This window comes from Ostrea edulis, chromosome 2 (assembly GCF_947568905.1).
Source record: "Ostrea edulis chromosome 2, xbOstEdul1.1, whole genome shotgun sequence".
Taxonomy (NCBI): Eukaryota; Metazoa; Mollusca; class Bivalvia; order Ostreida; family Ostreidae; genus Ostrea; species Ostrea edulis.
The window spans coordinates 77,909,196-77,926,695 of record NC_079165.1 but is presented as its reverse complement, the minus strand read 5'-3'; the positions used below and the strand labels follow the sequence as shown (position 1 = coordinate 77,926,695).

The window sequence follows — 17,500 nt, the reverse complement described above, 5'->3', positions numbered from 1 at the left end:
AACAAAGAAGTTATGGCGCGGACGCGAATCTGCACAGACAGACGGACGGACGGACGGACAGACAGAGTGATTCCTATATACCCCCCCTGAACTTCGTTTGGGGGGTATAATAAATATGGGAAAAAAACATGCCTCCCTCATTATTAATGTTGAAATTTTTGGCCTGAGAAATCCAAGATTAATTTGTAATTCATAATATCAATCTAATTTTTGAGTGGGCTCATTAAGGAATAATGCTCCTCTGCTAACTAAAAATATTTTTGGCAATAAACTCATCCTTGACATTTATGAAATGACAAAACCAAAACAATAGCTCTGAAAGGCAGGGCATATCCCCTCGCAATCATTGTCTTCAAACTTTTTCCATGACGAGTCATTTTGACCTTTTGACCAAAATCTATAGGGTTCTTTCTTTCTTGATTACCAGATTGCAAATGAAGTATGAAATAAGTCAAGCAAAAAATGTGGCCTGTAGAGTGTCTACAAGCTTTTTCTATGAAGTCCTGTAGTAACCTTGACTTTTGACCCCCAAATCAACAGGTTTCTTCCTCTCTTGATAACAAAGCCACAAGTGAAGCAAAAAAATGTATGTGGCCTAGCTCGTCACTATATTCTCGCAATGCATTGTGAGGGGATAATAAAGATAAGAGTATGTTAGTTATAGGGGGGAAAATCTTAGTAAATTCAGATTTTGCAAAGTAGAGGATAGAAGAAGTGTATATATACCCACTAAACATGAAAAAAAAAACCACTATAAAAAAGTGAAATATGGAGTATTTCCAGAGTATCAAGAGTCGTATAAAAAGTTATCACACCCTAGTCTCTATCTACTGACAACATCACTGAGAGGATGTGTAGTCTAAATATATAGATTTTAATGTGCCAGCCTGCAGTGTTAGCTCTGTTAAAACAACATACTATTGTCAACAAATCAACAAATTAAAGTGAATTTGACATCAACAATAGATCTCCCATAGCTAAGTTTCCATAATATATGAACACACTGTACATTTTACTACATTTTTCTAAGTATTTCCCATTGTTTGGGAATGACCCCTATGAAATTTTCCTATCTCATGGCCCCTGGCCTAGGGATGCCCTGGTGCATGACCTATGCATTTTGAGATATGGCCCAAATTCTAAAACGTTTACGCACACTGCACACCAATCCTGGGCCATATTGATAAGCTAAAAAGTGAAAGTGAGTTAAAAATACTTGAAATGTGATGTATATAATTATATGTCACATCACAATATATTTGTATGTTCATTTTTAGTTCAGTTTTGTTCAAATCAAACGTAGCTTATCCTGCTTGGGACCTCTTTTAAATTGTAAATACCCATTTATTAAACCTCATTCTATTGGAGCTTTAAAACCGCCAGTCCATGTAACGATTTTTATATAGTATTTTCTTTGTTACTAGTAAAAAGGTCCTAAAGCTTTCAAGTATCTTTATGCATACTTTGTGTTTTGTGCTTGTTTCAATACCGCTTTCCGTTTTCATAACATGTTCGCTATATAGTCCTGTTTGTAAAGTCACGGCGTGTAGTACTGGCCATAATTGTTTCGCTGTAAGAAACGTATTGTGTAACTCATGCATAGAATTGCTAAAGTTTGGTGTATCTTGTCAAGACTGGAACCTAACTTTTTATGTCACCAGTCCAGCTGGACTGATGGGGTATAATTTCAACCAGTCCGCTGAAAAATTTACCAGTCCAACAGAGTTTTCCAGAAATAATTAAACATATTTCATTAATGTTATTAAAATGAAATTTAGCTCAATGTCTTAAACAATATTGTAACACTTAAATGTGCGATTTATATTTACAAATCTGATTTGTCTAATAGGTCTTCATATCAAAGCATGCCAAATGTGTAAATTTCATAAGTATATTTTCCAAAATGCTTTAGAAAATTAACCAGTCTCATTGGACTGACTAAAACAAATGTCAGTCAGCCAGCCAGACTTTTAACCAGTCACAGATTGACGGGCATATGTTAATTTTGACCCCTGCTTGTTATAATATGAAGTAACTCGTATGTATAACAGTGTATGATGTATATATCCATGGATAATGTAAAGTAAGGTTTCAACCTGAAAACCTGTGTGTATGTGTACGTTTATATAGAATGACTTTATTGTCATAGGTGCTACCTTGTAGTGTGTACCAAGTACACGTGTACCAAGTACAACAGTATAGAAACCAAACACTTTGGGGAGCATCAACATGTGTGTTGTGTCTACGTATGACAGCAGTCATCAGCGTAGTGGATCCATGTTTAAGTCAGATGCCCTTTGAGGAACTTTTATGCTCAAAGCCATAAACCGGGACCAGAAACTGTTAAATTTTAGTTGTATACCAAATAAATATGTAAATTGTTTCTGTGACTTTATCATTTATCACATTCTAGCACGGTTATCCGTGACAATATATCATAAACTTGGGCTGATAATCATACATTTTCAAAACTTTATAAACGATAACATACCTCAACCTTTGTTTACACAACAAATAATTAACTCTCTATTAGCATACTTGATTCTAATGATCAACGTACTCGGGCTCAAACATACTGATCTGCCAGACTAAACTACACCTAGCAAGCAACACACACTGTTCATCCGTCTGTTTCTCTTATTCAGGTGACATAAGAAATATCTAAATTGTACCTACATGTATATCACGGAAATGAGACATTGCATAAAGCTGTGGCAACATGGAAAACACAAATCGGTGAAGAAAATGGTAGATCTATGAGTTTTACAAAATATACCCTTTCCATAGTACAATAAAACATGCTTATAATGAAGTCCTGAGGATCAATAATTTTATTCGTTATAAACATGATTCGTTATATACAATAAAATCATGTTTGCCAATACAACCTTTCATTAGCTAAAATGCTGTCTGACGTGTTTCATACCAATTGAGGCCGTTATTGGCACACTGATTTTGCCTACGATAACTCTGTTTACCTGATCGGGATATAGGGCTCACGGCAGATGTGACCGGTCAACAGGATACTTACTCCTCCTAGGCACCTGATCCCACCTCTGGCGGGTCCAGGGGTCCGTGTTTGCCCAACTATCTATTTTGTATTGCTTAGAGGAGTTATGAGATTGATTACTGTTCATTATTTTCGCCTTCCATGTTTTAAAACTAGAGGGGATGAAAATCACTTCACTGTAAGCATAAATTCATTATAAGCATGTTCGCGTAACCATTTTTACTGTACATTATTTTCTGATTCTGTCGACAAATTACCTGTCACTGTCCAGGGTTCCCTCATTTTTCCCAGAGTCTTTCACTTCTCTCGTGTCTTCCAGGAAACTGTCGATGACTCCACCGTCTGGAATGAAGTCCTCCACGCTGGTGACCTTGGCTGTGGGGGGACTCGGTACCGCAGAGTCTGGTTCTGTGGAGTCACAGAATTAGACATTAAATGGGTGTCTGGATTTCATTCACTGTATACAAGGGAACATTTGCCACCCTTTATTTTCTTGAATTTAATACTGGGCGAAACCATTTTCCCTCTTATCTCGCTTTTAGTACAACTGCGTCTATAATAAAGTAAATCTAACATGGGGTGAAACTGTTTGCAACTGTAGAACTTCAGAAGGAAAAAATTTGCCAATGTTTTATTTTCATACTTTTCCCGTCTCATTGTCAGTTGGTGAATTCAAGATTGGGCAAAACCATTTTCTCTTTCATATTCTCTTTTAACACAACTGTGTCTGAGTGAATTTAAAACAGGCCAAAACTGTCTGCAAGTGCAGAAAGGCGAAAATAATGGGCAAAAATAACCCTGGATACAGTATGAATCTTTCACAGACTCTGAGGCGGACATTTTGTGAGTATGATGCACCGTCGAAAACTTAATGACATTATATCTACATTATTTTAATTTGTTTCCCCGTAACATTCTTTAACTGAAACTGGCGGTTGATATCTCATAAACTTTCAACATTTGAATTGGGACGATCGCTGAGCACGCATACACAGACCTAAGAAGTACAATATCATTAAATTGCCCAAAAAATGAGTAAATGCCAGTACAAGAAGTGTCTTATAGTTTTCAAACGTATAAGAGACAATATACTTTGAGCCTCTTCACACCAGGGTGTATTTTATGGATCACTAACATGGCCCATTCAACATGCCAATGTGAAGAGCTTGAGGTATTATCATTTTATAAACATTTGAAAATTGAAAAACACTTCTTGAATACTGTATATTGGGTAATTTTGGTGTCTTGAGAATATTTAGCAGAAAACACAAATACAGTAGTTTGAAATCTAAGAATTTATTATTTTTTTTATGCAATATCATCAAACAAGTGAATTATTTAGTAAACATGACTTTTTATGAAATTTGATTTTGGTGCTTTTATCTTTCGTGAATTTTCCTCATCTGCCAAAAAAGTCATTATTTCCAGCATGACAAAATTAATCAATATACAGTATTAAAACATTTTCATTAGTTGCCGATATGGAATGATATCTCATATTTTGAAAGATATAGAGTTAACATTTTTATTTTATGAGACAGTACTCTTGTGTGGACACAATCATGTATTTATTTATGAGATATAACTTTCGTGAATCATTATTCATTGCTCATGTTAACTTAGGTTTTCTAAATGTAAGAGGTTATTGGTGAATGACTTGTTTCAACAAATTATGCATAAATCATGTTTTCGCAAATAAAACGTGATTTACAGTAATCTGAAAATGTAAAATGACATCCCTTTCATTACATAGAGGATACTGACCAATTTCTGGTTTCTTTGTTGCTGCCGAATCTTTGCTCTTAAAGAGCCTGGAAAAGAAGCCCGATTTCTGTTCTGCTTGTTGATTGGCTGGTTCTGATGGCGAGGGCTTTTCAACAGGAATAGGCTGCCCTGTCCCCACAGGAGTGTTGCCTACCGAGGTTGACTCTTTGGGAGTAATGGTCGACTTCTGGAGTGAGGGCATGGATAAGGATTTTGGCACTGTTGGAAAGATAAATCTCTTTAATAACTAAGGGACATACATTGAATGAAGTCATCTAGAGCTCAACAATAAGGTGGTATTAGTCACACTTGTCTCGTGATCTTAAATCTCTTAACTTAAAGGGACTGGTTCATGGTTTTTGAAAAAAAAAAAATTTCATTTTTGATGTTAAACATATAATTATAAAATATAACTCACCTTAAATTAACAACTGAAATCTGGACCTTCTTAATGCAAAGGTAAGAGAAATATTTTAGCCTTAACTCAGTTTCAACAGCCTTAACTTAGTTATGTAAACAAGACTCAAGCCTTGTTTATGTTTACAAACAAACTAGTGAAATATTAAGTTTGTAATTGAAAGCATTCCAATTTTGCACAGACACAAATTTAACTTTTAAATGGCACATTTTACCTAAAGAATATTTGAATTGTGATACATATCATAAACTTTGAATGATCAACATACATTTTCATTCAAAACATTGTGAACAATAGTATTCTTTATCAATGAATTTTTTAATTTTTTGTGCAACCTTTTAAACACATTACACAGTAGAATTTGATAATTAAAAGAGAAAAACAAATTTGAGGGTAAATTGTAAATCAGTCCCTTATAGGGCATATATTGTAGTCATCTAGACTCAGCAGCAAAGGAGTATTAGTCACACTTGTCTTGTGACCTCGACCTTTGACATAGTGACCTTAAAATCTCTTGATGATTTTCTCTAACAATCCATAGTTTCAATGTTGAAACAACGGCCAACAGAAAAATGAATGGACGAAGAGATGATAACAATGATATTAGTCTCTTGTTATGTTAGTTCATATAGGTTAATACTTTTACCAGATGAGTCAGTCTTTTTGTCTGGAGTGTCCACCACTTCCTGGCGTAATGTGGCGCCCTCTGTGGCAGCTTTGGCAAGTTCCTCCTGCTGCTGTCTTCTCTTATTGCAAACACTGTCAATGAACCTACAATGGGAGCCACAATACTCTACACTGTTGTCAATGAACCTAATACAGGAGTCACAAACTGTATGTACACTGTTGTCAATGAACCTAAAACGGGAGTCACAAATCTCTACACTGTTGTCAATGAACCTAAAACCTGAGCCACACACTGTATGTACATTGTTGTCAATGAACCTAAAACAGGAGTCACAAATCTCTACACTGTTGTCAATGAACCTAAAACGGGAGTCACAAATCTCTACACTGTTGTCAATGAACCTTAAACGGGAGTCACAAATCTCTACGCTGTTGTCAATGAACCTAAAACAGGAGTCACAAATCTCTACGCTGTTGTCAATGAACCTAAAACGGGAGTCACAAATCTCTACACTGTTGTCAATGAACCTACAATGGGAGCCACAAAACTTTATACTGTTGTCAATGAACCTAAGTTGGCAGCCACAAAAACCTTATAACCCATCACAGTTTCGAATCTTTATGGATTCACCAGTTATACATGTAAATCAGAATTCTATTTCTACAATAGGATCAGTTAATTCTTATTATACAATAAAATCCAATAATTGTGCTCCTAAATAGGATTCTTTCATTCTATTCCTATGATCCATTAATTCTGTTCCTAAAATAAGAATTCTATTCCTATGTGGATTCACAACTTACACATCATAATTCTGTTCTACAATAAGAATTCTATTCCTACTGTCCTATGTGGATTCACAACTTACACATCATAATTCTGTTCCTACAATAAGAATTCTATTCCTACTGTCCTATGTGGATTCACAACTTACACATCATAATTCTGTTCTACAATAAGAATTCTATTCCTATGTGGATTCACAACTTACACATCATAATTCTGTTCTACAATAAGAATTCTATTCCTATGTGGATTCACAACTTACACATCATAATTCTGTTCTACAATAAGAATTCTATTCCTATGTGGATTCACAACTTACACATCATAATTCTGTTCTTCGGATTCCTCGTGGATATCCAGCTCCTCCAGGGTGGACTCCATATCCAGAGCATTCGTCTCTAACTGCTTCATCAACGTTTCTCTCTGTAAAAGTGACATCCACTCAGCCATTACAGTCACAGATAAAAGCGTGTGGAAGAGATAAAGGAGAAAGTAGTAATTCAGACAAAACAAACAGGGAACCAGTTTACTTCCAGCAGGTTGGTGGTTTTCTTTTTGGTGTACTACGTCACCGGGTAATAAACGATACAGACCACTGCTATTATTACTAAATCAAATATGCATCCAATGTTTAACGAGACTCTTGTAAATTTGAGGACGTCATCTGAATACACATGCACACTCTCACTGTCTTTGTTTTGTTTGTCTTTGTATCGTTTGTTTGTTCCTACATCACAGTTCATATGTATTCAAAAATGAAATTTATTTCTTAAGTAAACAAATGCTTGTCACCAGCCAAGAAACCACATGCAGAGGAACGAACAGCAAGGTTTCTCAAAGAATGTCAAAAAAATTAACATAGGTTAATGATAAATCGATGGGGGTGTATGTACAAAGAAAAAACTATTGAAATTGTTCGTAATAAAAGGTTTTTTCACCGAAGCCATCAATTTTGATGCAGGCAACATGTAAACATAAACAAGACTCATGCCTTGTTTTCAAAATGAAAAGTTTAGATGTCTTTAACAAAATTTGTGTCATTTTTTGAAATTTGAACTTGTTGCTATCATTTGCAAATATCAAGTACTATCATATTATTAATAAGATAATTCTAAAAGTTTTTTTTTTGGTACCAAAATCATGTCCATACTCTTTTATATAAACCGTAGCTAGAACTCTTTCTTACCTGAAGATTAAGATATGGAAGATTAAAAAATTTGTGCAGATATTTGAGACCAAATCCATTTTTCATTGATGATTCTGCGTATCGGACAATGGCTGCCCCAGCAGGTCTGAAATACATACAAAGTCAATGATTGGAATTCAGAAATCTCATGTCAGAATATGACATTACAATTACGCATCTTTTCATATGAATACAGCCATTTGAAAGGCACTCAACTCCCAGAGTTACATCTTACCATTCAATCTCCTTTTTTTTCACCAACCCTCCATGTTGCTTTACAATGTTGAATAGGCCTAATTTTTTGGTGGCATAAAAAGGATTGTAATTCTATCAATTCATTATTCAAATAATGCAGGAAGGATATTTAGCACAGTGCTAGTGATATAATATCCATTTGAATCTAGTTCGTGTCCTCCAGCAAAATGATGTTTACCTGTGATAACGCATACCCGAAATATCTAGCTTTATCTTGCAGCACGGTGAAATTTACCTGTCATAATGCATACAGAAATATCTAGCTTTATCTTCCAGCACGGTGAAATTTACCTGTCGTAATGCATACAAAAATATCTAGCTTTATCTTCCAGCACGGTGAAATTTACCTGTCGTAATGCATACAAAAATATCTAGTTTTATCTTCCAGCACGGTGAAATTTACCTGTCGTAATGCATACAGAAATATCTAGCTTTATCTTCCAGCACGGTGAAATTTACCTGTCGTAATGCATACAAAAATATCTAGCTTTATCTTCCAGCACGGTGAAATTTACCTGTCATAATGCATACAAAAATATCTAGCTTTATCTTCCAGCACGGTGAAATTTACCTGTCATAATGCATACAGAAATATCTAGCTTTATCTTCCAGCACGGTGAAATTTACCTGTCATAATGCATACAGAAATATCTAGCTTTATCTTCCAGCACGGTGAAATTTAACTGTCGTAATGCATACAGAAATATCTAGCTTTATCTTCCAGCACGGTGAAATTTACCTGTCGTAATGCATACAGAAATATCTAGCTTTATCTTCCAGCACGGTGAAATTTACCTGTCATAATGCATACAAAAATATCTAGCTTTATCTTCCAGCACGGTGAAATTTACCTGTCATAATGCATACAGAAATATCTAGCTTTATCTTCTAGCACGGTGCGATGATGTCCCATGTCTCGATGGTTTCCCAGGACAAGGACGGGAATGTGTACAGGAATCTTCTCCATTTCGTTCTCCACATACGTAAAAGTCCTGAAACGATGGAGAGGACAGTCTGTCAAAATTATTAAAACCACGAAAAGAATAATCATTTCTAAATGAGAATATACCAATCAATTTACATCTTGAATTTACAAATTTCAGCACTTTTTCCTTTGGTCTTCTTCCATTTATTGCAAAGACATATCCAAACAGGACTAACACACACACACACACACCCACCTATCACCTTAAAAGTACCCCTCACTAAATTCCATTGACCTTGATTTACATCAATATTCATGGTGTAAAAAGGAGGAATATGAAGCTCAATGATACAGTCGAGTTCTTTGGTCACCACTTGAATCTACATTACCAATGACTATAACTTTTTAAAAGTTGAACGAATCAATCTGAAAATTTCAATTGCACTTGTTTACATAGCGTATACAACATGAATGTGGGAAACAAACATTTGCCTCAAAGAAAATCTTTGGACAATTGGACAAGATGGACGGCCAACATACACCCCACCCCCTCAAAAAAAGAAAACTTAAGTTGCAGTCGGTATAATTATGTACACCACAAATATGATTAATGTTGTACATATACTTGTGTACAAAATTGCACATCAAATTAAAAAATCAATATATGCACTCAGGGTGCATGAGCCGAGTTGCATGGGATACATTGTAAAGTCAGGAATGATGTGGCATATTTATAATTGTGAAGAACTAATTTCAGTTTTAAACTTTTCGAGTTACTGTCCAGAAACCATATTTGTCTGAAGTTTTCAATCTATTTTCGGTCACCGTGACCTTGACCTTTGACCTTTATTCTCCAAAATCAATAGGGGCCTTGCTTTGCTGGTATCCAACAATATATCCAAGTTTCATTTGATTCAAATTCAAATTAAAAATTTTAGAGTTATCCTCCGGAAACCAAATTTTTTTTTTTGAATTTTAAATCTATTTTCATTCACTTTGACCTTTGATCTTTTTTCTCCAAAATCAATAGGGTCTTCCTTACCTGGTACATAACAATATCTTTAAGTATCATTTGATTCGGATTTAAACTTTTTGAGTTATCATCCGGAAACCAAATATTTCTGAAATTTTCATTCTATATTCGGTCACTGTGACCTTGACCTTTGACCTTTTTTTCTCAAAAATCAATAGGGGTCTTCCTTACCTGGTACCCAACAATATATCAAAGTTTTATTTTATTAGATTGTAGACTTTTCGAGTTATCATCCGGAAACCAATATGTTAATCTACCAATTCGCTAAAATGTGGGGGAAATGCACGAAAATTTTATTGATTCAACACAAAGTAAATATACACACACTTCGTACGGTTCACGTGTTTCAGGGCGGATGATGGACCAGTTGATGAATTTTCCACCTGTCTATTTGAGATCAAGGATGTAAGTTTCACTGTGGCTACTTTGTGATATCTTACCATTGTTCTGTGACATCTTACATCAGGATATCTCCGTGAGTTCCGTTAAATACTAAATAATATTTTGTGATATCTTACCATTGTTTCATGACATCATACATCAGGATATCTCCATGATTTCCGTTAAATACTAATAGGTTGTGATATCTTACCATTGTTTCATAATATCATACATCAGTATATCTCCATGATTTCCGTTAAATACTAATAGGTTGCGATATCTTACCATTGTTTCGTGACATCATACATCAGAATGACCCCATGAGTTCCCTTATACACATCAATAAACTCGGCATCCAAACTGGGCTCATCAGATTCCTAAAACACATTAAATAATGACAATTCAATATATGTATTGACATTATCATGTTGGTATACAGCAAAGATTTATATAAATAAACAGATACACCAACAATCAAATTATCAGCTGACATAACTGTTAACTAATTAACATGCAAAATACACATTTGAGCACTTTTCAGTCTTTTGAAGTAAAAACATTTTGTTCTTTTGCATAAAAAATTCATTTACATAGTTACACAATACAATAGTTATGGGAAAAAAGCAAAAGTTATAAGTTGTGTTCATCCACTACTCGATACATTATTTACTCTTCCTTAAAAAAAATCTTCTCCTCATTTCTATGCTACTCTATATAGAATAAGGGAGAATTGGTATATATGCAATATTGTATATAGAATAAATATTACTATACTTAATTCTCCCTTATTCTGTATACAATATTTACATAATTATACTCAATTCTTTCTTATTCTATATACAATATAACATACTCAATTCTTCCTTATTCTGTATACAATATTTACATATACTCAATTCTTTCTTATTCTGTATACAATACAGTAAAATATCTCTATCTCGAAGTCAGAGGGACCTCGAAAAAACTTCGAGATATCCGGGGGTTCAAGATATCCAAAATCGATCTTGGATATTTTTTTTGAAGGAGGATGTTTTATGCATATTATGGGATTAGCATTATAAACAACAACCCTGTTGCGGTTTCTTATAGTTTAATGCAAGTTGATGAATTAATAGTGTGGAATTTCAAAGACAAACATTTCGTTTTTAAATATATTAGCATCCGATTGAATTCACAATGTGTTTCAAAATTTAGATGATCGTGCCTAGCTGTTTGGTTACTTTAAGTTTACTGATACCCAGGCTCGACTGGCATGTAGTAATTGCGTTGTAACGAAAGAACCTATCACATAAAGAAACAAAAAATACGGATTTAAAAAAAAAACTTTTAAATGTTTATTAAATAAATTTTTGTGTTATCTCTGTACTAGTTTTAATGATGAAGCGTGTGTTATTAAATGCATTATCGTTATTAAGAGCATTACCTTCAAACGTACTTCAACCATTCTGTGTGTTTATCTAACCCGCATGTTAATGATAGAGCGTGTCATTCAAAACACCATCCCTGGAATCGGGTGTGTTAGTTCATAATTGGCGGTGAACTTTAGCCGTAATGTTGGAAGGCTTCACTAATCACCCAAGCTGTTGAACCATTTATGGCGACCTGGGTCTACTCGGAAAAAGCGAGTGTGGATTAGCGGTCATTAATTATAATTGATGTAGCCGTGGGTGTGAATGTGTGACTTAACGACGCCAGGTATGGTAAGCAGAGCGGAAAATTGACTGCACTTCGAGATAAACCAGGTGAATTTGGGGTATGGGACCTTGAAAATACTTCAACATAAGCAGAGTATTCGAGATTACCATGTTCGAAATATCAGAAGTTTTTTTAATCATTTATATAGGGAAAACGGCTGGGACCAGCGGTCGACTTCGACTCAAGCGGGGTATTCGAGATAAACCATATTCGAGATACAGATATTTTACTGTATTTACATATACTCAATTCTTTCTTATTCTATATACAATATAACGTATACTCAATTCTTCCTTATTATATATACAATATTTACATATACTTAATTCTTTCTTATTCTATATGAAATATTTACATATACGCAATTCTTTCTTACTTTATATACAATATAACTATACGTAATTCTCCCTTACTCTATATACAGTATAATGTATACTCAATTCTCTCACATGCAAATCTACATACATTATTAGTTATATAATGAGAGTTGACCAGTTGAGTTGGGTTGTGATTGGAGAGTTTTTTTGTTTATAATGAGAGTTGACCAGTTGAGTTGGGTTGTGTTTGGAGAGTTTTTTTGTTTATAATGAGAGTTGACCAGTTGAGTTGGTATGTGTTTGGAGAGTTTTCTTGTTTATAATGAGAGTTGACCAGTAGAGTTGGGTTGTGTTTGGAGAGTTTTTTTGTTTATAATGAGAGTTGACCAGTTGAGTTGGGTTCTGTTTGGAGAGTTTTCTTGTTTTGTTGAATCCGACACTCCTATGATGGTGATAATATCTTCTTCTTTTTGCTACATTGCTTATGGCCGATCAAATTCCACAAATGTCCAATAATTACAAAGTCCATACCTTACATTCATTTCAGAAATGAAAATGTTTTATGATCTCCACTACATTATATGTATAATAGTAGATATCTACTAATAACAAAAGGCTCATGGGCCTAGAATCGCTCTTCTGATACATTGTAGAACAGGCAAAAATTCTCACTAACCAAGATTCATCAATTAACAAAGTTTGATGATGTTAAGTCAAATAGTACCTGAAAATTTAAATGTAACTGTCCAAAAGTAGGTCACGGTGATCTACTTTTGGTCGATACACTGAAGACTCGAGATGCATCAACTGACAAGTCAAATAGTATTCAAATATAGCCGTCAAATTCCAAAAGTAGGTCACAGTGACCTACTTTTTGGTCGACACACTCTGAAGACTCAAGACCCATCAACTGACAAAGTTTGATGATTGTAAGTCAAATAGTATCTGAAATATTCAAATATAGCCATCAAAATCCAAAAATAGGTCACAGTGACCTACTTTTTAGTCTACACACTCTGAAGACTCAACATGCATCAACTGACAAAGTTTGATAATTGTAAGTTAAATAGTATCTGAAATATTAAAATATAGCCGTCAAATTCCAAAAGTAGGTCACGGTGACCTACTTTTCAGTCAACAAACTATGAAAACTCAAGATGCATCAACTGACAAAGTTTGATGATCCTAGCTTTCATAGTGTCCAAAATATGCATCTAAAATTGAAAATGTGAAATTTGAATGTCTGCAAAATTCAAAAAGTAGGTCACTGTGACCTACTTTTTTAATAAATATGTTTTGAGGCCTCTAGACGCATTAACTTACAATGTTTGATGATTCTAAACCTCTCAGTATCTGAAATAACAACCTAAAATGTATTCATAAATGATTAGTCATAAAATTCAGAAAGTAGGTCATGGTGACATACTTTTCACATGACGCACTTCAAGGTCCCATGATCCATCAACTGACAACTTTTGATGATCATAGGCTCAAAAGTGTCCAAGATATGCATCAAAATCCATTTAATAATAATTACCTGCGAAATTCAAAAAGTAGGTCACCATGACCTACTTTTGAGACAACATGATATTAGGTCCTAATATGCATCAACTGACAAAATTTGATGATCCTACTCCTTATACTAAGCAAAATATCAAAGTTTTAACAAAACAAAATTTAAGGTCAACTTTGAAGTGACCTTGAGACCACACCCTTTGCCCCAGGATGATGCCTTGAACAATTTTTTATCTCCAACCTATCCTCATCCTTATGCATAAGTTTGGTTATAATTTGCCCAGCTGTTCTTGAGAAGAAGATTTTTAGCACCCACTACTTTTGTTTGCATTTCCCTAATTATCTCCCCTTGTTAAAGGGTCACAACCCCAGTTTTAGTACAAATGAAAGCCCTTGGGCCAAGGATACCCTGTGACAAATTTGACAAAAATTGGCCAAAGGGTTCTTGAGATGTAGTCCTTTTTCCAAAAAGTTGACGCACACCGCACGCCAGACATATGGCCATATGATTAGCTCTTTGAGTCTTCGGCTCAGAAGAGCTAATAAAATCAGATAAAATCTAAAAATAATTAACCTTGTATAATTAATTACAATATTTACACCTGTTTATGTTACTTTCAATTTATCATAAATTGGATTTTCTAATCTAGATTGCATTTCTATGCTGCACAAGCTTATAAAAAGAAGAGACATTGGGTTTTTTTTAATGAGTAATCCCCTTTTGTAGAACCACATACATGTACATAGATATAGAAAGATAATGGTATACTACACAGTATATATTTATACATTTCATATTTCAGGCATTAGATATTGCAACTCACTCCCAACTGGATCAGAGAATCATTGTAAACCTGTAACAGCAATTATATATCACACCTCACACACAAATTATACATGTATATCACACTTCACCAAAAAAATTATATATCACACCTCACAAACAAATAAAATTATATATCACACCTCACCAAAAAAAATTATATATCACACCTCACAAACAAATAAAATTATATATCACACCTCACCAAAAAAATTATATATCACACCTCACAAACAAATAAAATTATATATCATACCTCACCAAAAAAATTATATATCACACCTCACAAACAAATAAAATTATATATCACACCTCACCAAAAAAATTATATCTCACACCTCACAAAAGAAAACTTTGCCATGCTTTTCACCAAGAATCATTAAAGAAATGGTTGGTCAGGTCATATTGTTAATTACTAATACATGTAGAACCACCTTTATTACTGTGTAGACCCACATCTCCATTACTAAATAAACCCACATCTTCATTACTAAATACACCCACATCTCCATTACTAAATAGACCCACATCTTCATTACTAAATAAACCCACCTCATCATTACTAAGTAAACCCACCTCATCATTACTAAATAAACCCACATCATCATTACTAAATAAACCCAAATCTCCATTACTAAATAGACCCACATCTCCATTACTAAATACACCCACATCTTCATTACTAAATAAACCCACATCTTCATTACTAAATAGACCCACATCTCCATTACTAAATACACCCACATCTTCATTACTAAATAAACCCACATCTTCATTACTAAATAAACCCACATCTTCATTACTAAATAAACCCACATCTCCATTACTAAATAAACCCACATCTTCATTTCTAAATACACCCACATCTTCATTACTAAATAAACCCACATCTTCATTACTAAATACACCCACCTCATCATTACTATATAAACCCACATCTTCATTACTAAATAAACCCACATCTCCTTTACTAAATAGACTCTCATCTTCATTACTAAATAAATCCACATCTTCATTACTAAATAAACCCACATCTTCATTACTAAATACGCCCACATCTCCATTACTAAATAAACCCACATCTCCATTACTAAATAAAGTGCACCGCCACGGCACATGATACGCCCGTCACATATTGCTAACAGTATAGATTGTACCCATTAAAACATTTTTTTATATCACCTTAATTAAATGTCACAGTGACCTTAAAGTAGGATGCGACACACCTTCTACCTAAGATGCATTAGTTGACCAATTTTGGTGATTCTATGTCTAATAGTGTTCAAGTTATGAGCCGGACAAGTTTTTGCCATATATGGCCATATCTTCTTAATGAAAAGTCACAGTGACCTGGTTTTAATGTGCGACACACCTTCTACCCAAGATGTATCTACAGACAAAGTTTGATGATTCTAGGCCTTGTAGTATTTAAGTTACGGGTCGGACACGAAAAAGCTAACAGACGGACGGACAGAGGACAGACGGATATCTTCTTAATGAAAAGTCACAGTGACCTGGTTTTAATGTGCGACACACCTTCTACCCAAGATGTATCTACAGACAAAGTTTGATGATTCTAGGCCTTGTAGTATTTAAGTTACGGGTCGGACACGAAAAAGCTATCAGACGGACGGACAGACGGACGGACATGAACGCCATACCATAATACGTCCCGTCTTAAGACGGGCGTATAATAAACCCACATCTTCATTTCTAAATAAACCCACCTCTTCATTAGGGCTATTCCAGAAATAAATACATGGGGGGGGGGGGGGGTCGGGAGGCACCTTTTGTATATACCAAGCACCCATAAAAAAAATAAAAAATTACCCCATGACCCATCAAATTAATAAACTCATTTTACAATGACCCATCTAAAAAAAACAAAAAACTAACCAGACCCACCACAAAAATATTTTTTAAAATGAAAACGGTACAAATCTCGCGAGGTTTTCGGGACAAACATTCTAGTCAATGACGCGGTAATGCCTGTGCGACATTGTATCACATTAGTTCTGAAGAAACGATGTCACATCAACAATCAAAGGCATCTATGGCGGGAATGTTGGAAAGATTGGGAGTCCAAACGATGCTATTATGAAATGGGTATGGATATTTTTCCACGAATCGTTCGTCTTCTAATGGAGCCCGCGCCCGGAGGCCTCTATATCACCATCACACCGACTGATAAATATAACGCATCGGTACCCTCGTATAAATCAACTAAGGTTTGCCTATTTTTATTAGAAAACGGAATACCTATTGGTTTCAAAATATTCCCAAAATCGATGCACTGTAAACTGTAATAATCTACAGAACAGAGTTCGCCGCCATCACGTCCAAAGGGACCCTACGAAACGCGCCTCTAAGTTGAAGAGTGCCGTAATGGAAAGTTATGCGCTGCAAAGAGCGACAACTCAAATAGTTCTATGTTACTTCCGATTTCAAAAGCAGCATTTCAAAAGCACGTTTTCAATTTTCCCTCCGACGTTTTGTAACCAACACGACAAGAGCGACAATAAAAATATTCTGAAAACTCAACACCCACGTGGCACAAAATAAAACAATAGAAACTACCCACTACCCATAATAAATATTTTTTTAACAGTCCAACCACGGACCAATTAAAATTTGAAAAAATACGACCACCCACACAAAAAAATATCATTTGCCGCCCGACCCCCCCATTTGACCATTTCTGGAACAGCCCTTACTAAATAAACCCACATCTCCATTACTAAATAGACCCACATCTTCATTACTA

General features: G+C 34.8%; 1 protein-coding gene across 2 annotated transcripts in view; it reads right to left on the bottom strand.

Annotated features, from left to right (window-relative positions):
• The window catches only part of LOC125678829 (rab-like protein 6), a 55,528-nt gene that overhangs the window by 27,648 nt on the left and 10,380 nt on the right, over positions 1-17,500 (bottom strand). For both annotated transcript variants that reach the window (XM_048917534.2, XM_048917535.2), the window contains exons 5-11: positions 10,672-10,763; positions 8,899-9,039; positions 7,793-7,898; positions 6,926-7,029; positions 5,839-5,963; positions 4,775-4,993; positions 3,268-3,418 (exon numbers count right to left, since the gene is read on the bottom strand). In XM_048917534.2, the coding sequence (XP_048773491.1) occupies positions 3,268-3,418; positions 4,775-4,993; positions 5,839-5,963; positions 6,926-7,029; positions 7,793-7,898; positions 8,899-9,039; positions 10,672-10,763 (938 nt within the window). The remainder of the gene's footprint in view (positions 1-3,267; positions 3,419-4,774; positions 4,994-5,838; positions 5,964-6,925; positions 7,030-7,792; positions 7,899-8,898; positions 9,040-10,671; positions 10,764-17,500) is intronic.